Consider the following 27,504-nt stretch of genomic DNA (forward strand, 5'->3'; position numbering starts at 1 on the left):
CATCATACAATTGATTAGTTTATTCGTTCCCCACAAACGCCTTTAATTTTAAAAATTGCTCCGCCCTCTTCTTGGTCTCCACCCACACAAGCCACACCCATTCCCCCATCTTCCCACCCCTCCCCTCTCCTTGTGCAACCCCCATGCTTCACCCATCACCCCCCTCATCCCACCCTCACCATTTCTCACATACACACGGGGAGGGTGGGATGAGAGGGTGATGGGTCGTTGGGGGAGCGCACATACCCTCCCCCTTCCCTTCCCCCTCTTTTTTACACCTCCTTTATCCTTTTTTTGTAATTAAGAATTAAATAATTATAAGTCAAGCATATGTAACTAGAACGGGCACTCATAGAGCGCATACCTTCGCCGCCACTACTTTTTTTGTTCTTGGTATGAGTGTGGGAAACTGGTTTCATATGTATGGTCTTATGACACAAACCACATATCTATAATGTCATGACCCCCCCCCCCGACTTTCGGGGGCTACGGACTAAACAACAATCAACTCACGTCGTTTTGGCGAGTCTTCACTCGCAAGCTCGGTGAATACAACGTTTCAACAAGAGAAGGTAATCTCGTTTGATGCTGGTTTCATGCAAATCGAATAAGAATTGACTGAGTTATGCCGAAAACCGCATATTTTTCAAGGGCGTGACCCCCCCCCCCGACATTTTACCCCAACCGGTGACATGTGTTATGACGTCATTGTGTCACAAGATTGGGCATTAAATTCTGAACATTTTGGTGCTGGGTTCATGTAAAGCGGACAAAAATTGACCGCGTTATGACAAAAACCGCATATTTTTCAAGGACGTGACCCCCCTGACCTTTGACCCCTAACCGGTAACAAGAGTATGGGCGTCATTGTGTCATATTGCATATCACAAGATGAGGCGTTGAATTCTGAACATTTTGGCGTTAGTTGCATGCAAATTGAATAAAAATTGACCGTGTTATCGTAAAAAGACGATTTTGACCTTTTCGTGACCTTGACCTTGACCTTTGACCGGAACGATCTCAAAATCTAATCGAATGCTTCCTGGCTAATAACCAATCATCCCACCAAATTTCATGCAATTCGGTTTAATACTTTTTGAGTTATACGAATCACAAGATTACAAATAAATAAATAAATAAATAAATAAATAAATACACGCCGACCAAAACATAACCTTTCGCAGAATGCGAAGGTAATAAATACTTAGAACATACAATATATTACACATTGAAATATCGACAACAGATTTTATGATATAATGTTTGTTTGAGTGAGAGAGTGAGTGGACTTGAATCATGTGAGTGTTTCTTTCCTGTTAAGACACACACACACACACACACACACACACACACACACACACACACACACACACACACACACACACACACATTAATATTATATGACACACCTGTGGATGCTTAAGGAGGTGTCGGAGTATATCATATTGTCAACTAGAACGGGCACTCATAGAGCGCATACCTTCGCCGCCACTACTTTTTTTTGTTCTTGGTATGAGTGTGGGGAACTGGTTTCATATGAATGGTCTTATGACACAAACCACATATCTATAATGTCATGACCCCCCCCCCGACTTTCGGGGGCTACGGACTTAACAACAATCAACTCACGTCGTTTTGGCGAGTCTTCACTCGCAAGCTCGGTGAATACAACGTTTCAACAAGAGAAGGTAATCTCGTTTGATGCTGGTTTCATGCAAATCGAATAAGAATTGACTGAGTTATGCCGAAAACCGCATATTTTTCAAGGGCGTGACCCCCCCCCCGACATTTTACCCCAACCGGTGACATGTGTTTTGACGTCATTGTGTCACAAGATTGGGCATTAAATTCTGAACATTTTGGTGCTGGGTTCATGTAAAGCGGACATGAATTGACCGTGTTATGACAAAAACCGCATATTTTTCAAGGTCGTGACCCCCCTGACATTTGACCCCTAACCGGTAACAAGAGTATGGGCGTCATTTGGTCATATTGCATATCACAAGATGAGGCATTGAATTCTGAACATTTTGGCATTAGTTGCATGCAAATTGAATAAAAATTGACCGTGTTATCGTAAAAAGACGATTTTGACCTTTTCGTGACCTTGACCTTGACCTTTGACCCGAACGATCCCAAATCTAATCGAATGCTTCCTGGCTAATAACCAATCATCCCACCAAATTTCATGCAATTCGGTTTAATACTTTTTGAGTTATACGAATCACAAGATTACAAATAAATAAATAAATACACGCCGACCAAAACATAACCTTTCGCAGAATGCGAAGGTAATAAATAAATATATCCTCGCTCTTATATATTCGATTCAGTTATAGAGATAAATAATTAATTACCTGGGGTAGACTGTGATGACTGTTTGGACCAAGAGGCAACATATCTGCGCTTTCTTTGTGATTGACACTAAAAACAGGAAACACAGGCAGTCTCATTTAACATAATTGCATATTATGTGTAAATATCTTTCCAGTGAATCTTCAAGGAACATTTAAATTGAACATCATTGTATTTTTTTATGTGAAATACCTTGATGTTGAAACATTGGGTAAATTATGTGGTGTCGAAGGTCGCGGAGGCAGGTTGGTCTTGCATAAAATGAGGTTGTGAAATTCCTGACGAACGAACTGGATTTCTGTCAGGACGTCATTCAGAGCGTTGAATTCATTGAAAAGATCATTAGCATGCCAATTCACCTCGTCTACGAGTGAGTGAAATGCTGTAAAAAGGGAAAATAAATAATTAGTTATATAATTAATCATATGCAATCAAATTGAAAACCAATTTCACAATTCTAACACACACACACACGCACACACACGCACACACTACAGGTTTACATTAGTAGTTTAATCGTGTATGAAACCAATGTTGTGATGGGGTCATATTCTTCATCGGATGAAAGATGGTTCATATCTGTTGGGTGATGAAGCAAATTATTGTTCATTGCCGTTGGGTCAAGATGAGAGAAATGAGAAACCGTCAAAAAAGAAGCGATTTAAAACTCAGAAGAATGTCCCACTTATAAAGGAAAATATTTTGAGGAAGTGAAACAGTCTGACAGTCTATTTCCGCGAATTACTGGGCGCAACTGAAAAAGGCAGGAAACCAAACAATGTTGTGCTTGGCTGACTCAACTTCAAAATTTTCCCAGACGCCAACAACTTTTAAATTTTCCGAGTCAGTCTGAAATTACATACTCACACGAGTTATAAGAGAGTGATGCCATTTTTCATCTCTGCTCAACAGAATATATTTAAAGCAAGAACCAAGTTCAGGTAATACTCGATGGAAATGTGTTTTGAGAAAATTAAGTTATTTCTGAAAATAAAACAAATATTTTTAGTATCTCTATATGACTACTCAATTTGATTCAAGAAATGATCATATGAAAGGTGGGCAAAGCCCAGCCCCCGGCAGGGGAGTAGTATTAAAAGGGAGGGCTATGACGAAGTTCCAGTTTGAAAAGGAGAAATATGAGTGAGAGAATATTGCGACTTTGAGAAATGGTACACATTACTGCGTCAAAGCCTTCCTTTTGATACTACTTATGTTGTATTGTCATGTTGCCTCCACATTTAAAATATAACAAGACCAATGATGTGCTGAACTTCGTGATTTGTTATATGATACTTTATAAGCAAAGCTGCTTCTTGTGGCATTGTCTCAAAATCAGTTCTGTATTAACTTTAATGTATGCTGCATTGCTGCAGTTGTCATCCTGAATTCTGTCGTCATCCTTTGCCTGCACAACCACAGTGAAACCATCAACCTCCTTATCATGACCCCAAAATATGCTGTATTTCACCTGCCGAGCCAATTTATATATCTGACATTTCCACCAACAACAGTACAGTTTAAAGAAGGTGGCTTGCCCACGATCTGATAAAATATCTCCATGGAAGTGACAGGTGATGGCACAGGGTGTTAAAGGACACTCCTAAGGTTCAATTGGCTGCAGAAATACCGAAACCTTTAAGAGCCCACCAGGAAATTCACACATATGGAAATAAGAATCGCAAAAATGGAAATTTTGCATCTCGGAAAATGCATATACAGTGGGGAGAACAAGTATTTGATACACTGCCGATTTTGCAGGTTTTCCCACTTACACTTAGAGGTCTGTAATTTTTATCAGAGGTACACTTCAACTGTGAAAGACGGAATCTAAAACAAAAATCCTGAAAATTACATTGTATGATTTTTAAAATAATTAATTTGTATTTTATTGCATGAAATAAGTATTTGATCACCTACCAACCAGTAAGAATTCTGGCTCTCACAGACCTGTTAGTTTTGTCTTTAAGAAGCCCTCCCATTCTCCACTCGTTACCTGTATTAACTGCACCTGTTTGAAATCGTTATCTGCATAAAAGACAGCTGTCCACACTCAATCAGACTTCGACCTCTCCACAATGGGCAAGACCAGAGAGCTGTCTAAGGACATCAGGGACAAAATTGTAGACTTGCACAAGGCTGGGATGGGCTACAGGACAATAGGCAAGCAGCTTGGTGAGAAGGCAACAACTGTTGGCGCAATTATTAGAAAATGGAAGAAGTTCAAGATAACAGTCAATCTCCCTCGGTCTGGGGCTCCATGCAAGATCTCACCTCGTGGAGCCTCAATGATCATGAGAAAGGTGAGGGATCAGCCCAGAACTACACGGCAGGACCTGGTCAATGACCTGAAGAGCTGGGACCACAGTATCAAAGAAAACCATAAGTAACACACTATGCCGTCATGGATTAAAATCCTGCAGCGCACGCAAGGTCCCTCTGCTCAAGCCAGCGCATGTCCAGGCCTGTCTGAAGTTTGCCAATGACCATCTGGATGATCCAGAGGAGGAATGGGAGAAGGTCATGTTGTCTGATGAGACCAAAATAGAGCTTTTTGGTTTAAACTCCATTCGCCATCTTTGGAGAAAGAAGAAGGATGAGTACAACCCCAAGAACACCATCCCAACCATGAAGCATGGAGGTGGAAACATCATTCTTTGAGGATGCTTTTCTGCAAAGGGGACAGGACGACTGCACCGTATTGAGGGGAGGATGGATGAGGCCATGTATCGCGAGATCTTGGCCAACAACGAGATCTTGGCCATCTTGGCCTAGCCAGTCTCCAGACCTGAACCCAAGAGAAAATCTTTGGAGGGAGCTGAAAGTCTGTGTTGCCCAGCGGACAGCCCTGAAACCTGAAGGCTCTGGAGAAGATCTGTATGGAGGAGTGGAACAAAATCCCTGCTGCAGTCTGTGCAAACTTGGTTAAGAACGATAGGAAACATCTGATCTCTAATTGCAAACAAAGGTTTCTGTACCAAATATTAAGTTCTGTTTTTCTGATGTATCAAATACTTATTTCATGCAATAAAATGCAAATTAATTATTTAAAAATCACACAATGTGATTTTCAGGATTTTTGTTTTCGATTCCGTCTTTCACAGTTGAAGTGTACCTATGATAAAAATTACAGACCTCTCTGTGCTTTGTAAGTGGGAAAACCTGCAAAATCGGCAGTGTATCAAATACTTGTTCTCCCCACCGTATACCTCAGCAAAAAAGCATCCTTTGAGACAGTTCCGACTATGGTTTTAACTCTTATTTAAGCTGTTATTCTTTACAGACGACTGTAATTACCTCCGCCACCGAAGGTGGACAGAGGTTATGTTTTCACGCCTTATCTGTCTGTTTGTGAGCACGATATCTCAAAAAGTTGTGGAGGGATTTGGACGAAACTTGATGGACATGTTAGGTGCGTGACATGGATGGATTGATTGGATTTTGGTGAAGATCCAGGTCCGAGATTTTTTTTTAAGTGATTCGTTGCCATTGGAAGGAAAGGGCTACAATGATGTATACCACGATATCTCAAAGTTATGGATGGATTCGGACAAAACGTGGTGGATAAGTTGGGTGAGTGACATGGATGAATTGATTTGATTTTGGTGAAGATCCAAATCTGGATACGAGAATTTTTAAGTTCTTCAGTGATTCTTCATCATTGAGAAACGGGGCCACAAGCAATATACATGTAATAGCATCCACAATGTCTCAAAAGGTTGTGGATGAGTTATGACAAAATTCGGTAGATGAGTTGGGTTAGTGGCAAGAACAAGCCGATTATATTTTGGTTCAGGTCCGGATCCAGGTCCGCCCTAACAGTGGGATGAAAAACGTAAGTTGTTCAGATTGGCGGAGGTATGTGGTCTTCCGAGTGTCATTCTCGTTGGAACAGTAATCACTTGAGTTATCGGCAATCCTTACTGCAGTACATGAACCACAATGGCACTGACAACGATCCTTTCAGAGAGAGGAGCTTTAAAGCAGTCAGGCAAACCAATGATTCAATCAACTGCTGCAGGGAATTGCACAAAGAAAAGAAGCAATATGCAAAGCATAGACTTTGCCTGCATATTTCTTCAAGAAAGGTGATTGGGCTGGTACTTCCTGGCATGTAGCCACAAAGCTTGCCACTCTTCAGTCAGCCACCTCTTCAGAGGATGTCGATGACCCTGTCACCCCTCAGCGTATCACCCCTCAGCGTGTCACCCCTCAGCGTGTCACCCCTCAGCGTGCCACCCCTCAGCGTGCCACCCTTCGGCCTGCCATTCCTCATTCTGTCCTCCCTCAGTCTGTCACCTCTTTAGAAGATGTGGATGAGCCTGCCACTCTTCAGTCTTAAGCCATTATTTTAATAAAGTTTGTTGCATTAATATGTGTATTTTTTTTGCATTGCATCGTTAAGATGTTTTTTCCATAGGAACCCTCTCTCCACTTGTATAATGGGAGTATATTGGATAATTAAATTCGATATACGGAAATTCACTTACCGAAAAGATTTTCGGAGACGTAACCCTTCCGTATATTGAGGGATTACTGTGTGTCCAATCTTTGAATTGCATTGAAAGTGCTAAGTTGTGCCAGGTGAAGATTTTTCTGCACTGTTACTGCATGTCCGTTGGATGGAATTCTCAGCAAGATTTATTCACTGCCCCATCATGTTGATGTTTCTCCCATGCATGAAACATTTTATGATGTTTGAAATGGTGGATTCCATGGAATTGTCATCCATTGGCTCAGAGTTCCACTCTCTCTTCTGAAACATATTTTGAGCAGCAATCATTTTTTGAATTTTATTGATCAAGATTTGTGGATCGAGAGCTCAATGACAGAAGGTAACATTGAAATTGCAATGAGCAGAGGAAGTTGGCATACAATTAAGAATAGAAAAATGGGGATGGAATGAATAAATACGCAGGCATCATTAAATCAGGATAGACACAGTAAAAGGGAACAGAGTCGGCTTATTGGACAAGGAACATGCAAGCACACATGAAATGCTGACAAATAACTGGGAAAAGTGGAAAGGTGTGTCTGGACAGGTGGGGACAGTCATTGAGAATCAAAAAGATCAGGAAAAGGGGAAAAGAATGCGATGGTTCGCCATTTTTTTTTTTAATGGAAAAGGTGTGATTGGACTGAATCAGGAAGACTGTCCCGCAAAAGATTGGAGGTGAGCATTTAGCTTCCATTTGGGTCACGTAACAAGATTTAATTTGCTTGTTGAGCCAGTTTTGCCTGGTCTGGCTCATGAGGGACAAAGAGCCGCAAGAGCACTAGAGACGAGGCAATGCAAGACTGTTTGGCCACCAACCTGTCTGTGGTGGGAGAGAAGCAGGCCATACACCATAGCCTCATGTAAGTGATTCTAAGCCCCAGGGTATTGGATTCCACCAATTTTTTTTATTTTTTTTTGGTGTTCAGGCTCGGGGAGGAGCAAAAATGGACCAGGGCACAACTGACCATAAACAGTAGTGGAGAGAGAGGGGGTGGGGTAGTGGGGAGAACACTTCATTACAAGGAAATTATGCACGGGAGGAGGCCATTTGGCCCATCATGCCTGCGCCACACCGCCACCAGATTTAATAAATCAGTCAATACCCCTTCCCTTCGTGTGCAGCCTTTTGGCTGCTACACTGGTCCTCATTTTGCCGACCTCGGAAGGATGGCAGACTGAGTCAACCCCCTGGTGTGAATTCAGCAGCCAACGTGGCTTGTACTCGGGACCCTAGGATCCCAGCCACCACCCGAACCACTAAGCCAACACCAGGTTCTTCTCAGAATACAAGTTGCGCTTTGGTGGCATGAGCTCACAGATGACATCCAATACTCCCTAACATGACAGATGAAGGCTTTGTTCAGTAATTGTTGTAAGTTGAGAACAGCTGAGGAATTACTTTTCTCTGCAGATAATTCCCAGGTGTCTCCCTCCGCTGGAGGTCATCTTGGACATGTGATTGACCCAGGAAAGGTCATTCAGATTGTTAGTTCAAGGGGCTCCATTCTTGCTCTGATTGTTCTACTAATCTGTCGTCATTGTGTTTTACACCTGCCATTACACATCTTAATAAATATAGGTGCAAAATCTTAATTTGTCAATGGCATAAAATTTTGGTTGTTGTGGTCTTCTGTAAGTGTAACTTTATGCTTTTTCACAATACCAAAATGAATATCACTTGTATTTTGCTTTGTCATTCCTCTCCCCATCTAAATCCATCATCATTCTCCTTCCAGGCTTATCTCATATCAAGGAACATTTACCAGAAGAAGGAGGCACTGGGATTGTTTATTCTTGCTCGTTGTGTGGCTGCAAGCCTTCCATGCATGCCCATGTTGTGCTGTCCCATCTGGCTGGATTTAAGCATCGCCTCAATTTCCTGGTACGTTTCTCTTTATTGTTACCTCTGCCACCGAAGGTGAAGGGGGTAATGTTTTCACCCCTCTCTGTCTGTCTATTTGTCTGTCTGGCTCTCTGTGTGCAGGATATCTCAAAAGTTGTGGACAGATCTGGATGAATTTGGTTGGGCAGGTTGGGTCTGTGACAAGGACGAACTGATTCGATTTTGGTGAAGATCCGGATCCGACTGCTAGAGTTTGTAAAGTGATTCTCCACCATTGAGAGATATGGGCAAAAATGATACATAGCATGATATCTCAAAAAGTTGAGGATAGATTCAGACAAAACTTGGTGAACAGGTTGGGTGTGTGACAAGGAAGAATTGATTCAATTCTGGTGAACATACGAATCCAGATCCGATATTTTTAAAAGTGATTCTACACCAGTGAGAGATGGGGCTGAACTAATATATAGCACGATATCTCAAAAAGTTGTGGATGGATTTGAATGAAACTTGGTGGACAGGTTGGGTTTGTGACCACGACGAATTGATTGAATTTTTGTGAAGATCCGAATCCGGATCTGGAGATGACAAATATTTAAGATCTGAAGTGATTCTTCACCAATGAGAGATTAGGCCAAAATCGATATACAGCATGATAGCTCAAAAATGTAGTGGGCCCGATATGTTCTCGTGGATCAGGCATTACGTGGCGGAGGTATGCGCTCTACGGCTACCAAGTGCCGTTCTCATTTGAAATTGTTATTGGGCTTCCAGGCCAGGATGGCTGGAAGTCTTTTGTTCTTGATGTAGTTTTTATTAATGCACTCCACCATATTTTCACTCTTTCTTTGCCATGTTAAAAGAATGTGTTATGGGAGATATTTGTTTGAGCACCTTGTTTGGTGTGTATACATTGTGTTGAGTGGGGCCCCATAAGAGTATATAACTTTATAAAGACTTGCCCTCTTGCTTTGTTCAATCACTTGATGATTTTATTTTATTTTTGTGACCTGAAACTGGCAGGAAAGCCTCGCCCTAGAGGTATCCACTCCCCCCTCTGATGTGTCTCGGCTGGGTTGGAATTTCAGACCAGCTATGAACTCATTCTTATGTTTCACAGGCACGGTGTTTCTTCAATGTTGTGTGACAGACATTTAACCTGACATTCCATTCCATCTGCTGGCATTAGTTCTTGATGTTGAAGAATAAAGATCCCAAATTTGTTTTGGTTTTCTCTGCAATCCCAAATCCTTAGACTGTGGCGGTTTCACCAAAAACCGTCTGGACAAGAGGGATGGTCTTTCACAAAGAGAAGGTGAACTATTTGACAGCAGTCAGCATGCTTAACAAATTCCAAATTCCTACAATGACTCCCATCAGGAAGGCAAAGACAAGCAACCTAGTGTAATCCTTGGAATAGAACTTTTTTGGTAGCACTGAAATTGCATTTGAGCAGAACACCAGAAACCAGAAGATACCCCAAATTGTTTAGAGTGATGCAGAAACATTTTAAATCTGGTAATATTTTGTTTCATTTATATAGTACTCAAAGCTTCAATGTTTGTTTCAACCTGGAAAATGATTGAAACAAAGCACCTGCCTGCTGCCTGAGTCTAAGAAACCTTATAGCCTGCCACCTGAGGAGATGATTCCCATAATCCTCAGCAGCGTATGCATCACCACGACAAGCTGCAATACCTTCAAATGACAGCTGAATCCATCTTGGCTTGTAAACCACCCAAGGAAATGTTGTAGTTAGGAAAATCCATGATCACCAAAATTGGGAGAAAAATCCTTTCTGTGTATTGGCCCCATTTCGGTCAAAAAAGAAGCAACCCTCCAGTTGGTTGTGCTGTTTTTTAATTTTAATTTTAATTTTTCTGATCTTCACCATTTTTTTGATTACTTGTAAAATATTTCCATGGTAACGTTTAAGGTATCCTGTCTCCCACACCATTCTTAAGGTGTGTGTGTGTGTGTGTGTGTGTGTGTGTGTGTGTGTGTGTGTGTGTGTGTGTGTGTGTGTGTGTGTGTGTGTGTGTGTGTGTGTGTGTGTGTGTGTGTGTGTGTGCACGTGATCACTTTTGATTGTAACCCTGCATCCACTTTCCCACCAACTTCCCCCACCCCCCAACATCTTGCTCCTGTTGTTTTTATCTCCCCCACCAAAGCTCATGTTTTTTGTTGTTATTGCCTTGTTTTTTTCCCCACATGTCCCCTTGCTATCCTTTGTCTTCTTTCATTACATTGTCCTGTCCTTTTTATCATTCTGCACCTCTTTCATCCACTTCCCACCCCCCCCCTCCCATTTTTTTCTGCAGCAAAGGTATTACCCAGACCAACTTTGTCCTGATAAATATGTTGGAGTCCCTTCAGGCTATTCCAAACATGTCAAGGCTCTGGCCAAAGAAGTTCAGCGCTTAGAGGGATGGTCAAAACATCAGGTACAGTCATGCTTTGTTTACAAGTCAAATTTGTCATGAAGAATGTTTTGTATTTGTTTTAAGTTGAGGGGGTGTGGGGGGGTTTGGCTTGACGGGAAGTGTTGGGAATCTCTGATTTTGTTGTTGAATTGGTAAAGAGGATAGGTCTCTCCATGCAGTTCCCATTAGATCACCATCCAAGAGAGGTATTTTGCAATGATAACATGAATTTTTCCAAAGTTCTCATTAACATCAGGCCTATACTATGCTGTTTCTGCCTCACTGGATTTATTATCTGTGCAAAATAGTCAACATGAAACTTGTACTATGCAAATCTGCTAAATTAAAGCCAAAGGGCTTCATCAATACAAGCGTAAGACAAACACAAAAACTCCTCCTAACAATTAGAGAAACAAAAAAAGTAGTCATAGTATTTGCTCATTCTACAAACTGCTTGTACTTCTTGTTTTCACTTTTTCACACTTTGTTGTGTTATAGCCTGAATTAAAAATAGATTAAATTTACTCCTTTTTTATATCTCACCGATATACACAAAATACCCCATCAGGCATCATAACAAAGTGAAAACGTGTTTTCAGAAATTTTTACAAACAAATGAAAAATGAAAATCTGGAATTTCTTGCGTCGATAAGTATTCAAGCCTTATGCTGTGACACTCCAAATTGAGCTCAAGTGCATCTAATTTTCTTTGATCTTTGAGATGTCTCTAAAACTTGATTGGAGTCCACTTGTGGCCAATTCAATTGATTGGATGCGATTTCGAAAGAAACTCGCCTTTCTATACGAGGTCCCACAGTTGACAGTGCATGTCAGAGTAGAAACTCTACCATGAAGTCCAAAGAACTGTATATATAACTCTGAGATAGAATTGTGAGGAGGCATAGATCTGGGAAGCGAATAAAACATTTTTGGAATGTTGTTACCAAGAGCACAGTGAGCTCCATCACTCGGAAATAGAAAGAATATGGAACTACCCAGAATATTTTGAGTGCTGGCCATCTGACCAAACTCTGCAGCTGGGCAAGAAGGACCTTGGTCAGGGAGGTGAACAATAACCCAATGATCACTGTGACAGAACTACAGAGTTCCTTGGCTGAGATGGGAGAACTGGCCAGAAGGACAACAGTCTCTGCAGCACTTCACAAATCTGTGTTTTCAAAAAGCCACATGAAAGACTTAGAGCATGAGGCAAAAGATTATCTGGTCTAATGAGATGAAAATTGAACTATTTGGGCTGATTGCAAATCGCTGCATCTGGCAGAAACAGCGCACAGTTCATCATGCATCTAACACCTTCCTTACAGTGAAGCATGGTGGTGGCAGCAGCATCATGCTATGGGGATACTTTTCAGTGGCATGGACTGGGAGACTTGTAAGGACAGAGGGAACAATGAATGGAGCAAAATCCAGGCAAATCCTTGAGGAGAACTTGCTTCAGAGTGCAAAAGACCTGAGACTGTGTGAAGATTTACGTTCCAACAGGAAAATGACCCCAAGCATGCAGCCAAAGCAACACTGAAACAAGCCGGCGAAGGCGAATTTGAAATATGTAGAAAAGAGAACACATCAGATTGCATTTTTGCCGTTCGTTGTTCCACATAGGAACATGATGAGCAACTGTCCATTCATCATTTGTGTTCGATTCCCGACCCCTACGTTAGGGAATCCCAACATGAACGTTGGGGTGAAAGCATATAGTAATATAATTGCATACTAGTCATAGTTTTTGACCAATTGGGCTGAAAATTTTTCACAAAGAGGTTGATTATAGTGCGCATAAAAGCGTGGAAGCTGATTTTTGATTTTCGAAAAAAAAATTGGGATTTTTTTTCAAAAATTTCAGTCCCGTTGCTAGGAAACAGTGGTGTCTATAGCAACGGTGCTCAAAAATATACAACTAGATCCTGGTATGAACCTACCAGTCAAGTTTCATCAAAATCGGTTGACTCCTCTGGCCTCCAGAGCTGTCCATTACATTCAAACAAACAGACAGACATACAGACAGACGGAAAACCTGAGAATAAGGGTAGTCTCGCGACCACCCAATACATTTAGAACAAGAACTTTAAAGTCCTTGAGTGACCCAGCCGAAGCCCAGACTTGAATCCCACTGAGAATCTGTGGAAAGACTTGAAGATTGTTGCTCACTGACACTCCCCATCCAACTTGACAGAGCTTGAGCAAATCTGCAAGGAAGAATGGGAGAGAATAATGAGTACTAGACGACCTGTGAACCCGTTGGGTTCCCGTTGTGACAGCGGTTGATGAAAAAAATCGCTTCAAGGAAAAAGAAAAACCGAAAAAAGATAGCTCCAGCGAACTATACCGCTGAGGTAGTTTGTATTGATCAAATACTCCCAAAGAGTACTTGACTGAATCTGGAATTGATTTTTTAATAATTTTTTTCGTTGCCCCATTTGAACAAAACTTGATACTGCACACCGCAGGAGAATGGCGAGTAAGGTGGCCCTAAAATTTTTGCTCTATCGTGTACCGTTTTGGCTGTATTTCGGGAACATACATACATGATGAGAGTTTTCGTAATATATAGATAATATCACAAAGAAAAATTATAAGTTTAGTTATAACCTAGGAAACAGTTACAAAACTTTCACAGTTTCACATGGTGCATATGAGATTTCCCAAATATCTTCTGAAATTGCTTGCCTTATGAAAGAACAGGGTGATGAACCAAAAAATATTGTTATAGATATTCAAAAATGGACTTAAAAATCAACTATTAAACTTAAAAATAATTACAAAGTGGATTTTACAATTGATAATTCATTAGGAGAGTTATTGGGTTTCTCCTCAAAAAAGATTGAAACTAATGGAATGTTTTCGTGATAATGTCATTCGAATATCTTCAGGTATAAATTCGGTATTAATTCACTGTGATTTTATTGATGATGCTTATAATGATGGAATGAGAACAAATACAATGTTTTCATTCAGTGCACACTCCACTCCAATTGATTATAAATTCAATATGGAACTGAAAAATCTTGTTTTTCTGTGCCTCATCCCATCACCACCGAGCCTTTTCTCCTCCTCATTCGGCCCTCTCCCCAAGATCTTTTGTAATCCCCCACACATTGTCAACATCTCTCCCTACCTCCCACCCCCTCCTCCCTCATCCTAACCTCCCTCCCCCTGCACCCAAAACCTCCTCCCCTCTGTCTTCCTTTACAGTGTGGACCTAAAACATCTGGGGCCTTCACTCAAGCCTGACAAATCTTTCCATACAGGTTGCCACTGACAAACCAGACGTAATCTGTTTAACAGAAACATTACTCCTTCAAGACTTCTCTGACTCCCTCGTGTCTCTCCTTGGGTACTCCCTCCTCCAGAATGACATACCTGAGCCTCGCCCTGGTGGAGGAGTTGCTCTCTTCATCAAAAACTCAATTCCTCACTCTCCATGCAATGCACTCACTCCCCCACACCCCAGGAATACCTTGATCTACGGCTTCTCCTCCACTCCCATCTCATGGGTAATGTGTGTGTTGTACCGGTAATGTGTGTGTTGTACCATCCACCAAACAGTGATGACTCCATTTACACCTCACTCACCAAAAACATGGACCAACTTCAATCCTCTCATCACAACTCTCTCTTCCTCATATGTGGTGACTTAAATCGCCATCATGCCAGTTGGCTGGATGTGGGCGCCTCCATCACCTGACATGGCTCTAGCAAAAGACTGACTCATTTGACTGAAACAATTTGTCAACTTCCCGACCAGGATCTCAACCAACAATACTCCATCTCTTCTGGATCTGATTTTGATCAATTTCCCAGAAAACGTCTGCTGTTCTTCCTTGACTCCAATCGGTTCATCTGACCACATGCTTGTCAAAGTAAACATCTCTCTGGCTGTTATTAGAGAACTACCTCAGCACCGTCGAGTCTGGCATTTCACTCAGGCCGACTTGCAAGGTTTTTAAGCAGCCATCAAACTTCTAGAGTGATATCCCATCTTGACTTTCTCGAACATCAACTCATCCTTGGAATTCTTTCAAAGAAATTTGCTCGCTGTCAGGCACAGATTTATCACATCTCGTCTTCAGTTGTCCTACCCTTCCTCCCACCCATGGTATACTGAAGCGTGTTGCACAGGCAGTTGTCTGGGAACAACTTGTCTTCGCCTCATGGAATGCAAATCCAACTGAAGGCAATCTCATTTCCTAACACAAAGCTCGGAACAAGTGTGTGTCTAACCTCAGGAGAGCCAGGAAACAACATCTTTCTAATCTCAAGTCTAAACTCTTAAACCTGTCTCGCTCCTCCAAACATGGTGGCATCAAGTTAAGTCTTTCTGGTGTATGTTCCACCTACATCCCCCCCCCCCACCACAAATGGCCACACAGCTGACACTGCGCGTGAAAAGGCTGAGTGCCTAAATGCTGTGTTTGCTTCTAAATCTTGTGTTCCAAACCCATCGCTTTCTATACCCACTTTCCCAGTCGCACCCAGCTGGTCCTGGACTGTGTGTCCTCCTCTCCTGACAAGGAGGAGAGCTTCCTGTCAAACCTAGACTCTGATTCTGCAACCGGTCCAGACAGCAATATCCGACTTGTCCGAAACACCTGCTCTTCTGCTATTGTTCATTCTCTCTCTCTGTTCTATTCACCCTCTCATTTGCTCAAGGTCATCTGCCTTCTGCTTGGAAATCGGCAAACATTACCGCTCTGCATAAAAAGGTGCAAAAACAGATCCTTGCAACTACAGACCAATCAGCCTTCTCCCAATCATCAGCAAGGTTCTGGAATCCATTATCGCTTCCGACATTAAATCCTTCCTCTTCTCCAATGGCCTGATGTCCGATCATTAATTTGGATTCAGACCAGGTCACTCTGCCCTGGCATTGCTGCTCCTGCTTTCCCAACAATGGATGAGGTCCTCAATGTCAGACATGAGATCAGAGCCATCTCCCTTCACATATCACGTGCTTTTGATACGTCTAGCACCCCACCCTGCTCACCAAACTCTCTTCCTATTGTATCCAAGGCAATCTCCACTCTTGGCTCACAGACTTACTCTCCTGTCACAGTCAACGTGTGGCCCTTAATGGAATTCTCTCATCCCCTCTTCCTGTCCAGGCTGGAGTTGCTCAAGGCACTGTTCTGGGCCCATTGCTTTTTCTTGTTTTCATCAATGATCTCTCAGACTCACTGGAAAATCCTCTGTATGTCTTTGTTGATGACTCCACCCTCTGCCGTACCATATGTCATTCCTCATAGTGACAAGCAGCAGACTCTTCACTCTATTGAGATCTGGATAAAATCACAAGCTGGTCCAACATGTGGAACATGTCTTTTAATCCTGATAAATCTCACTCTCTCACTATGTCTCCGAAAGGACCGTCTGGAATCCCCCCCATCTACTTTCTGAGCAATCCTCTTGAAGAAGTCCTTTCAGTCACCTTCTGCCATGATCTTTCCTGGGAAAGCCACATCTCCAAGCTGGCATCCAAAGCCAGTCACAGATTCAGCATCCTCCGTCGTGCAAAGTCCTTCCTTGGCACACGTGAATGTCTGACCACGTACAAAGCTTTCATCCGCAACTTGATGGAGTACTGCGCTCTCCGCTGGGCTGGTACTCCCACCTCTCACCTTCTTGGCTTAACGCTGTGGAAACCAAGGCGTTTATGATCATTGGTATCTCCTGCGACGAGGCTGAGTCTTTGGGTCTCTCACTCTCTCATCGCAGGCAGGTTGGTGGTCTTTCTCTCTTGTACCGTTTCCTCTCCGGCCTCCTCCCCCCCCCCCCCGCTCTGTCTGTTATCTGTCCCGCCCATATTTCCGCAGGGTGCTCAAAGGTTCGCCAGCAACCCCCTTCCGGTTAAACTACCAAAATCATGAATCACTCATCATCTTCATTCTTTCATTCCTCTTTTTTTCTCCCGCCTTTGGAACAAACTCCCATACATTCTTCAATCCCACTCTTCCCTCAAGATATTCAAAATAGCTGTTTACCACCATCTGTTATCTTACCCCATCCAAAACCATAATCCTTTCTACCCCCGTTAATCCGCCCCAAAACCACCTCCTTCATATTGTTACGAATCTGGAAGCCTTTTGCACACAAACAGCCAGAGTCCCCCTAGTTCAGTTATTTCGATAAGTATGTGTTTATAGTTAGAATCCATCCCCTATGTCTAATGGGAATTTCATGTGTGCGCCACGAGTTATTTTTTAGTTAGATTTTTATTACATCTACAACAGCGACGCCGACCCGCACTCAACCCGGTCGCCATTGCCCACATGTTTTTTGCTGAGGGCGTGGGCAGAGCCTCCGTCGCTTCGGATCGAGTCTCCGCCCCAAGGAGGGGCATAGAGCGTTTCCTCCAGCCAATGAGCGAAGGGCGAGCATCGCACGCGCACCCCAGCCAATCAGGGGGGCTGACCACCTCAGGGGCGACCCCGCCCAGCCAGATGGAGTGTTCGGCCCGACCAATGAAGGGCAGCCACGAGTCGCCCGACAACCCCTCGTCCAATCCAGAGGCGAGTCCCTCAGAGCGGTGTCCTCGACCCGTGGGGGAGGTGGAGGATAAGACGAAGTGGCAAGCCGTGGAGAAGTAAGCAAGGTTCGCCTCGTCGAAAGCAAGCAAGGTTCGCCCCTTCGTAAAGGAGAAAGAGAGGAAGCTGCTGGCGTTCTCATCTGGTCCGTACCCGTGCTGCCTGGCGTCCGTGGCACCGTGCTTGGTGCGGCGTTGTTTGCGGTGGGTTCGAGTCCCGCCACCGGACAACCTCGAGCAGACCGCACAAGGTGGGCAGGTGCAAATACAGGCCGTGGCCACTGTGTGTGTGTGTGTGTGTGTGTGTGTGTGTGTGAGGGTGGGTGTGTGGGGGTGTGTGTGTGTGTGTGTGTGTGTGTGTGTGTGTGTGTGTGTGTGTGTGTGTGTGTGTGTGTGTGTGTGGCGCCAGTCTTTTAAGTAGAACTGTTAAGTTCTTTTTGCTAACTGTACATTGCTTGTATTTATTTTATTTGTGATAACTCTGCCCTTTGTGTGCTTCCCTCCCCGATTATTGTTTTAAATAAACCCCTGTTAAATGTACTAGCTCGTTTTTCGTGCTTTCCTTCATTGGCCAAGCAAGCTGCATATTGAGAAATAGTAAAGCTGTTCGGGCCAGTAAGTTGTCATTTGGACCGACGGATCTTGGTAATCCCTGCTCGGTTTACACCCGGATCGGGCTCGGTAAACGGTCCGTTCCGCCCGAGGTCCGTTGAGGGTGTGGTTTTCCCCGGTAGTTGGACGACGTGACTATTTAGGTATTTTGAAATTAGGCAATTAACACGACCCCACGCCATCGAAATATTGGCGACCACGGTCCGCTATGGGACCAGGCCCGTCGCTGGGGGGGGGGGGAATTTGGGTGCAATGCCCCCCCCATGGCACATCTGGTGCCCCCCCCCCCACTTGGACGCCACCCATTTATGCCCTGTTGCACCCTGTGAACAACTTGGTGTTTAAGGACGAGCGCCCACTGTGAACTCCTTGCTGTTTAAGAGTTCACCTGTGTGAACTAAAACCCTTATTCCAGATGTTCAACATGGTGAATAATAAGGCCTTCTTGGATAAACTGTTCTTTAATAATATCCTTCTTTGAATAACAGTCAAGAGATAAGTGTGCACTTACCAGCGCATCTCCAAAAGCAATTGGCAAGACAATACAGTTCAAGCCCACAAGATAAAAGATAATAATGCAAGCAGCCAAGACGACAGACAGCCGCAAGACCTCGTGTCGAATGTCGATGATGTGGGTGGTTATATATATATATATATATATATATATATATATATATATATATATATATATATATATATATATATATATATATATATATATATATCGTGGAATATTTAGTTTTAAGGAATAACCAATCAGTGTCTTCGATATGGAGGCCTTATTAAACAGGTTACCTGATTGGTTGGAAGTTAGGTATAAATGTAATATAGTCATTATATGATAATATGAATAAGGAAAAGACATAAATTTACATAATTAAAGATGAAGTGTACCGCGTGATCTTCACAACCCTCCATCTGACAAAAGTAATTTTCTAATAAAAATTTAAAATGTGTGTTTGCCATCGTCCTTACATTTGGAATTATGCAGATAAAACCTGTTTTTGATGCATGCATCATTTAATAAATAAAACCGTCAACCGTCAAATCTCGCGAGTGACAGTGACATTATTACAGTGATAGAGATTGACTGACAGTGACAGAGATTAGTGACACAAGTCACGAGGGACGAGTCACGGAGAGTGCGAGCTCGCAGCCGTAGAAAAAGACATGGATATACGAAAATGGCTAAGAAAAGGAAAAAATGCAACCGACCAAAATAAAGAAAATGATGAAAGACATGTTGTGGGAGGAGGAGGAGGAGAAGGCGATCATGTCGATGAAATACCGACAGAAGCTGGCCAACCTGGCCAAGCCAGCAACGTAAGCCCTGCGGCTGGAGCCCCAGCGCAGGGAGCCGGGTTGCCACGCTCGGCGGCGGCCTCGGGGTCGGGTGTGACTGTCAAGCCGCTTCCCGATGATCTTGGAAGTGAGAGACCGAATCAAGTTGTTCTACAGCGGTACCCTGGCCATCTGTTGCAGACCAAGAGTCGCTCTTTTGTGTCCTCATGGTACCAGACTAATGAATGGCTGGAATACAGTGTCCAGACAGATCCAGCATTCTGCTATTCATGTAGGAAGTTTAGCACTGCATGCAGCCCAGTGGACTCTATTTTCACAGTGCGAGGCTACCGGAATTGGAAACATGCCGTTGAGAAAGACAGGGGTTTCACAAACACGTAACTTCAAAGGAGCATTTAACTTGTGTTTTAATATGGAAGGAGAATGAGAGGCGCATCGATTGTGGTGAGGAGATTTCCACACTCCTCAATGCTGACCAGCTAAATAGAAACCGGTACTATGTGTCTGCTCTTATAGATGTTGTGGGATTTCTCGCAGAAAATCAGTTACCTTTCAGAGGGAGCCTTGATAATTTTGAGGATATGTCAGATTGGCACAGTGGGCTTTCTCTCACTTTTAAACGACACACTCAAAAAAGACACCAAGCTCGCCGAAATAATAAACATATCCCACGAAACGCAAGCTATACTAGTCCGGAAATGCAGGATGAACTGATCTGCACATTGAGTAATGTTGTGATGGATGCCATCGTAAAAGAAGTAGGCACATCGTGGTTTACCATCAAGGTGGGTGGGACGAGGGACCCCACTGAATGTGAGAACATATCAATCATCATTCGCTTTGTATCCGCATCAAATGAAGCAACAGAGCGTCTACTCACAATAGCTACAGCCGACGCTGGAGATGCAAAAACATTAACAGACCTAATAATTGCAGAGCTGACAAAAACAGCACTTGACAAGTCAAAAATATTAAGTCAGGTGTACGACGGGGCTTCGGTAATGGCTGGGAAGCACGGTGGGGTGCAAAAGTTTTTGCAAGAGATATTGGAAAGAGAAATCCCCTATGTGTACTGCTTTAATCACCAAATCCATCTGGTAGTTATCCACGCACTGGCAGCAGAGAAAGCTGTCACTGATTTCCTCGAGGTTTGTTGTTGCCTGTACAAATTCTTCAGAAAGTCCACTGTTGCTGTACAGTATAAAGGTGAGTGGTTAAAATGACTTCTTGATTAAAGGTGGACGGGATATTTAGCCACCACGTCTGTGATCATAGGATCTTTTAAGGATATCACATCCTTGCTGTCGGAGATTGATGTAGAGCGCGCCTCAGGTGCAGAGATGAGGATGGAGGCGATTGGGCTTTTGCGGGAAGTCTGGGCCTGCCTTCATGTTCATTGCTATCTTTGTACAAAAACTGCTGACGTTGTTAGATTGCAGGCAGAGGACATAGACTTGCTAACGGGGTTGGAACTGGTGGCGAGTGCTACAGAGTGCGTGAAGAAACTCCGCTCTGAGGATGAGTTCGATGATCTGTGGAACAAGGCCAATGATGCTCACACTGCTACACCTGCACCACCAAAACGGAGACGCACAATGCATAAGAACTTGGAACAGTTTGTAGTTTTGGAGACTACAGGACAAAACAACGACAATGCCAAGACGGAACTGCAGAGGGTTTTTACAGCGCAATTGACACTGTGCTTGGTGAGATCGCTCAGCGCTTCAGTGAGCGCAACACACAACTCGCCCATTCACTCGCTGGCTTAAATCCCGAAAATGGCGCGTTTTTGGATCCTCACTTGCTCCAGCACATCATGACATTAACAGTCAACCATCAGTGAAACAGAGTGTGTGGTTGCAAAGCAGTTTATTCGCACACAGACAGAAAAGCAGCCAAACGAGAGATGGACAACACAAAAACTCCTCTCAACAAATGCTGGAAACCATGCCAAGTGTAGTGACTGCGATGAGACTTGGACTAACATTTGGTGAGTCCACTGCCATGTGTGAAAACTCATTCTCAACATTGAGGAATGTCTTCACTGACCATCGACGGTCCATGCGCCATGCACGCAAGGCACAACTGGTACGGCAGGCCTTCGAGAGAGACCTCACACGTAAATGCCTGAATGAATGGAAGGAGAAGGTCCTCAGAAGATTCCACACCAAGACGCGTCGCCTGCAGCTCTTCTGACAGTGAGTACAGCGGTATAAAAACTATACGAGGAGTTCAGATTGTTTGTGTGACTGCTGGCGATGCGTGTGTGATTGTGGTTGCGGTTGTGGTTGTGGTCAGCACCCGCCATGGTCGGCTGCTTTGCACTTCTGATGTTTAAGTTAAATGTTGTGTTTGGTGCTTTGCATATCCCATATCTAGTGCTTTGTGCATAACCTTACCTCTGTGTAATTGACTGCTTTAAATGCGGACTTTGTGGTATCTTCAGGCTAGTAGTATTTGCTGTTGATAGTTTAACGTGATGATCGCAGGTCATAGCCGACTGTATCTTATTTGAAAGTGCACTGATTCCGGTGCCAACCTCCCCCGTTTAGTCATTGTATCTCTGGTATATTAATTTTCTAATGCCAATTCTTGACAACACCTTGTATTAGTGCACTTGAATCGGTGCCAATTGTCTAATCATTGAATATCTGCATTGTGAATGTGCTGGTTTGTTGCGCCTCTCCTGCATTTGAATAATTTTAGGCCAAAAGCATCGGAACATATTAAATCTAGCTGAGATCAATTTGGTTAGTATGCGACGGCAACCTTAGTATAGATGCGTCAATGCTGCATGAATACAATAGTATACTGGGTTATCTAAAATATTAAATATTATAATTGTGCCCCCCCCCATCCAGTTCATATGTCCCCCTTAATACTGAGCCCTGGCGACGGGCCTGGTAGGGACCCGTGAACTCTCACACTTATCCGAGAGTCACGACCTAAATTCCGGGTGTTCGATGGGAGATGACTCCACTGCTCCACCTAGTGGTCGTTTATCGCCGTCGAACCCCGGCCCACAACAATATTCCCTGCTTTTCTTCCTGAAAGTCCCTGTCGTGTCCATTTTGTTTATCCCGTGTACCCTGTCCCATCCCTCTCCCTTCCACAGATCTCCTCTTGTGTCTATCCCCACTGTGTTGTGCTTCTCTCTCCTGTCCCTCTTTTCTCATGCTCCCCTTGTCATACGTTCTGTGTTTTAGCTCCTTTCCAAGCCTTGACATTATGTATAGCAAAAATAGAAAATATTGATTGGCTTTGTGCTGATGTTGATAAACCAACACGTTTGGATTTATTTCAAATGTTAAATAATGATACTACAAGTTTGGATTTATCTCAAATGTTAAATAATGATAACTAAAGTTGATGAAATATAAATCTCTTAGAAATTCAGAACAAATATTATTGGTTTCCTTTATTTAATTTTTTTTTTGTGGGGTACAGCAATATCAAGAAATCCAGATAAATATATGTTTGATATTCTATGGGAGATGGTTAAAACGACTGTGAGAGAAACTAGGGAAGTTAAAGAGGAAGATATGGAATAATAATAAGAGATGAAAGGGAGGGAGAAACAAAAGAGGGAGATAAAAGAATATATTGTTACGAATTTTACTGCACTCAACATACAGGTCCTATAGCTCAGTTATATCGATAAGTAAATGTGGATAGATAGCTCCCTTTTCCCTTGTCTAATGGGAATTAAATGTACGTGCGCTGTGCGTTATTTTAATAGTTAGAATTTTTACACCTCGAATAACAACAACAACACGCCTTCACCTCGCTTCCTCACACCGACGCCATTGTCTATGTGCGTTCGACCACGTACGTGGGCGGAGTTTCCTCGGCCACCAGAGCTCCGACTCCGCCCCGGAGAGATGGAATGTTCCCCCCGACCAATGGGAGGCATGAGACGTCTCAGAAACCGACGTTCCCACGAACCCCGGACCAATGGGAGGCGTGAGACGCCTCAGACATCGACGTTCCCCCGAACCCCGGACCAATGGGAGGCGTGAGACGCCTCAGACATCGACGTTCCCACGAAACCCGGACCAATGGGAGGCGTGAGACGTCTCAGATACCGACATTCCCACAAACCCCGGACCAATGGGAGACGAGACGTCTCAGACGGCGATCCTTCCCACGACACCCCATCCTGCAGGAGAAATGCCATATAAGAAATGCCAGGGCCTTGGAAAGAGAGTCAGCGTCAGGGTTGGGCAATCGGGTTTGAGGTGCCGGAGATCGACTCGTCTGGTCGGCTTGGCAGCGATCAGGTTCGAGTTGCCGGAGATCGACTCGTCTGGTCTGGTCGGCTTGGCAGCGATCGGGTTTGAGGTGCCGGAGATCGACTCGTCTGGTCTGGTCGGCTTGGCAGCGATCGGGTTTGAGGTGCCGGAGATCGACTCGTCTGGTCTGGTCGGCTTGGCAGAGCGTCAGGGTTGGGCGATTGGGTTCGAGGTGCCGGAGATCGACTCGTCTGGTCTGCTCGGCTTGGCAGAGCGTCAGGGTTGGGCGATCGGGTTCGAGGTGCCGGAGATCGATTCGTCTGGTCTGGTCGGCTTGGCAGCAATCGGGTTCGAGATGCCGGAGATCGACTTGTCTGGTCTGGTCGGCTTGGCAGCAATCAGGTTCGAGGTGCCAGAGATCGACTCATCTGGTCTGGTCAGCTTGGCAGCGATCGGGTTTGAGGTGCCGGAGATCGGCTCATCTGGTCTGTTCGGCTTGGCAGTGCTCGGTTGTCTCTCGTCTCGTCCACCTGGCGTCCGACGCTTTTCCTCCGTCCCTGGTGCTTGGAGTGGCATCGTTGCTGCGGGTTCGAGTCCCAAAGAGCCAGATCGTCGAAGACCACACGAGGTGGACAGGTCCAAGCGCAGGCTCTGGTCTCGAGCTCACCTGTGCTCGAGATGGAGGCCTTCAATAAAGACCATTGGGGTCCGTTTCTGTTTGTGTGTGTCTGTGTGTTGGCCCGTCTTTAAGTAGCAACTGTTAAGTGCCTTGTACATTATTTGCATTTCATTTATATTAGTCGTGATAACTCTGCTTCTTACGTGCTCCCCTCCTTCCCCACCTATTATAAATAAACCCATGTGTTAAATGTATCGGTTAGTCCTCGTCCTTTCCTTTATTGGTTTAACACGGTGCGTGCTGAAGAATTAGCCAGGCTGTTGCCGCTGTTAAGGGACATTTGGACCGACGGACCTTGGTGATCATCCGCTTGGATCGCACACGGTTCGAGCACGCTAGCGGCTCGTTCCGTACGAGGGCCGTCGAGGGTGAATTTCCCCGGTAGTTTGGACGACGTGGGTATTTAGGTAAATTGAAATTGGCAATCGACCCTACCCCACGTGGTCGACGTATTGGCGAACTTTGGTCTGATAAGGGACCCGTCGGCTCTGGAGTTATCCAGGGTGACGACCTATACATTCCGGGGGATCGGTGGAGCCAACGCCACTGCTCCATCTGGTGGTCGTGCTCGCAGCCGACACCCGGCCCCATAACAATATTTGTGGGGAGGGAGGAAATAATAGTCTTGAAGAGTTAAATGAGATTGGGGGTGAAAGGTTTTCTGCCTCATAAATTATTCTGTCGAACAAATTGAGATGCTTAATCTTAATAATCAGAGAGTGTGTTTTGGTAATGTCATAAATTGTATATTATTATTCTTCCAAACTCTTCGTCGTATAATTTTAGAGATCGATACAGAGATGGATACCGCCACGGATATGAAAAAGGATACGAAAGTGGTTATGTATGTGGTGACTGGTAATTTGGTAGGAATAGGTGCAATCCATTTTTTTACGTTGTACATGAATAAAGTATTGAATGAAGAAGAAATCAAGGAGAAGTTTGAGAAAATAAATGAGGAGTTTGTAAAGAAAGATATGATTCGTAAAATAAGTGATTTTGACATTAAAGAAAAAAAAAACCTTTCATTTAGAAAAGTTAAATAACAAATAGTTTTAAAAGGTTGTTGCTGCAAGGAAAGGAAAGGAAAATAAGTTGATGAAACATTTTCTGCCTCATAAATGGATGATAGATTGAGGAGTTTTTCTTATGGATGCTTTATGTTTTCCAAACTAAGATTCAAATATATATATATATATATATATATATATATATATATATATATATATATATATATATATATATATATATATGTTGAAAGTCAAAAAGGCTGTCTCGCTCTGCAGGAAATTAATGAATACGAGCTGAAACCCCGTCACAGATGGATTCCATTCATTCAACCACCCTCACCAGCTCAACCACACTCGAGGGACATGGACAGGGCGTGCTTGCCCCCGCCTACTCATCCCCCGCCCCTTCCCCATTCCCCCCCCCGCCTTCAATTTGCTTACCCCCGCCCAAAAAATTCATGGCCCTGCCCCGCCTCTTCACTCCCCGCCCCCGTCTCTTGATTCCCCGCCCCCTATCCACCCCCTCACACTCAACCCCGCCTAAGTCACCCCAGCCCCCACACACTCATCCCCGCCCCATTTCCCAAATCTCCCACTCTCAATTTGCTTACCCCCACCCAAAAATTTGCTTACCCCCACCCAAACATTTGCTTACCTTGCCCCCCGCCTCTTCACTCACTGCCCCGTCTCTTCATCCCCCGCCATCACCTCTTCACTCCCCCCCCCTCCCCCGTCTGAACGAAAAATGTTTATTCCGCTTCAGAGTTGAAAGTTGACTATTGCCACTATGTGCGATGCACTCTTACAGGTGCAAAGTTTCTTTCAGTCCAGGTCACAGTACAGAGAAAAACGTGACGCGACCGCTAGGCGGAGCACAAAATTGGTCCTTCAGTATTAATGTCTAGAAGATACAATGTTTCTTGTTACATTTTTGTGTGAAATTCACATTCTGAGGTAGTCAGCATGTGCAGAAGAGGGTTTTACATTGCAGACGCTATTTTCGAGAAGTGGAATTACACCTCTCAGCGGTAACGGTCTGTCGATGACAGACGTAATGACGTCAGCGAATGACCGATAATGTCATGACGTCCTGACGCCTCTCAGCCGTGACGTCACACGTTGCCATGTAAACGAATGTAAAACGAAAAGTGTTTATTCTGCTTCAGAATTGAAAGTTGATTATTGCCACTATGTGAGATGCACTCTTAGAGGTACGAAGTTTCTTTCAGTCCAGGTCACAGTACCGAGAAAAACGTGACGCGACCGCCAGGAGGAGCACAAAATTGGTCCTTCAGTATTAATATATAGATAGTTTAACTTTTTTCTAATAAATAAATACAATGGTTTACTGTCTTCAATGTAAAATAGTGGTGCCGCACAGCTCAAATATTCAAAAGAATTGTGCACTAAGTGATAAAAGCACCAAATTTGGCACACTTGTAGAAAGACATATTATGAAGCGATTTGGATATTTGGCCACCACAGATTTCGCCTCTGAGGGCCATGGCAGCCATTTTACAAAATGGCGGCCAGGTGACATTAAAATGGCTACCAGAGGATTTAAAATGGCTCGGGCTTCTACATTTGTGGAATGATTTCATCGTTTATGGGGTCTATGGATGCGCCTCACCGAGTACTACAAACGTATAGGAGCAGATTTTCGAAATTCTAAATTTTGAAGGGGGGAAAACCCTTTTTAGGGGAAATTTTTCAAATCACTGTGGCTTCTACGTTTATACATCGGTGACAACTATCACTGTGCCTATATATGCGACTAATGAGGCTCTACAAAATAGCAGTTAACGATTTTCACGTTTTTTTAAGGGGGGAGGGGGGGGAGAAAAATAGAAAAATCGCTCTGGGCCCTACTACATTTGTTTTGTTTTTTTAAGAAAGTCCGTGCCACCACGTGAAGGTTCACCCAACTGGTTGGCCCCCCACATGGCAGCAGGAAGGCCTAACTATAGCGAAGCTGCCCGGGGGGGCGCTACTCCCCCAACTATCGGTTG

General features: G+C 43.9%; 1 protein-coding gene across 1 annotated transcript in view; it reads left to right on the plus strand.

Moving 5' to 3' along the window:
* Window positions 1–27,504, plus strand: part of LOC147030578 (uncharacterized) — a 263,534-nt gene that overhangs the window by 194,259 nt on the left and 41,771 nt on the right. The window contains 2 exon segments of the mRNA XM_085872191.1: window positions 8,590–8,735; window positions 11,018–11,140. Coding sequence (XP_085728317.1) covers window positions 8,590–8,735; window positions 11,018–11,140 — 269 coding nt within the window.

This window comes from Eptatretus burgeri, chromosome 3 (assembly GCF_056783735.1).
Source record: "Eptatretus burgeri isolate ZD-2024b chromosome 3, Ebu_testis_v1, whole genome shotgun sequence".
NCBI classification, from domain to species: Eukaryota; Metazoa; Chordata; class Myxini; order Myxiniformes; family Myxinidae; genus Eptatretus; species Eptatretus burgeri.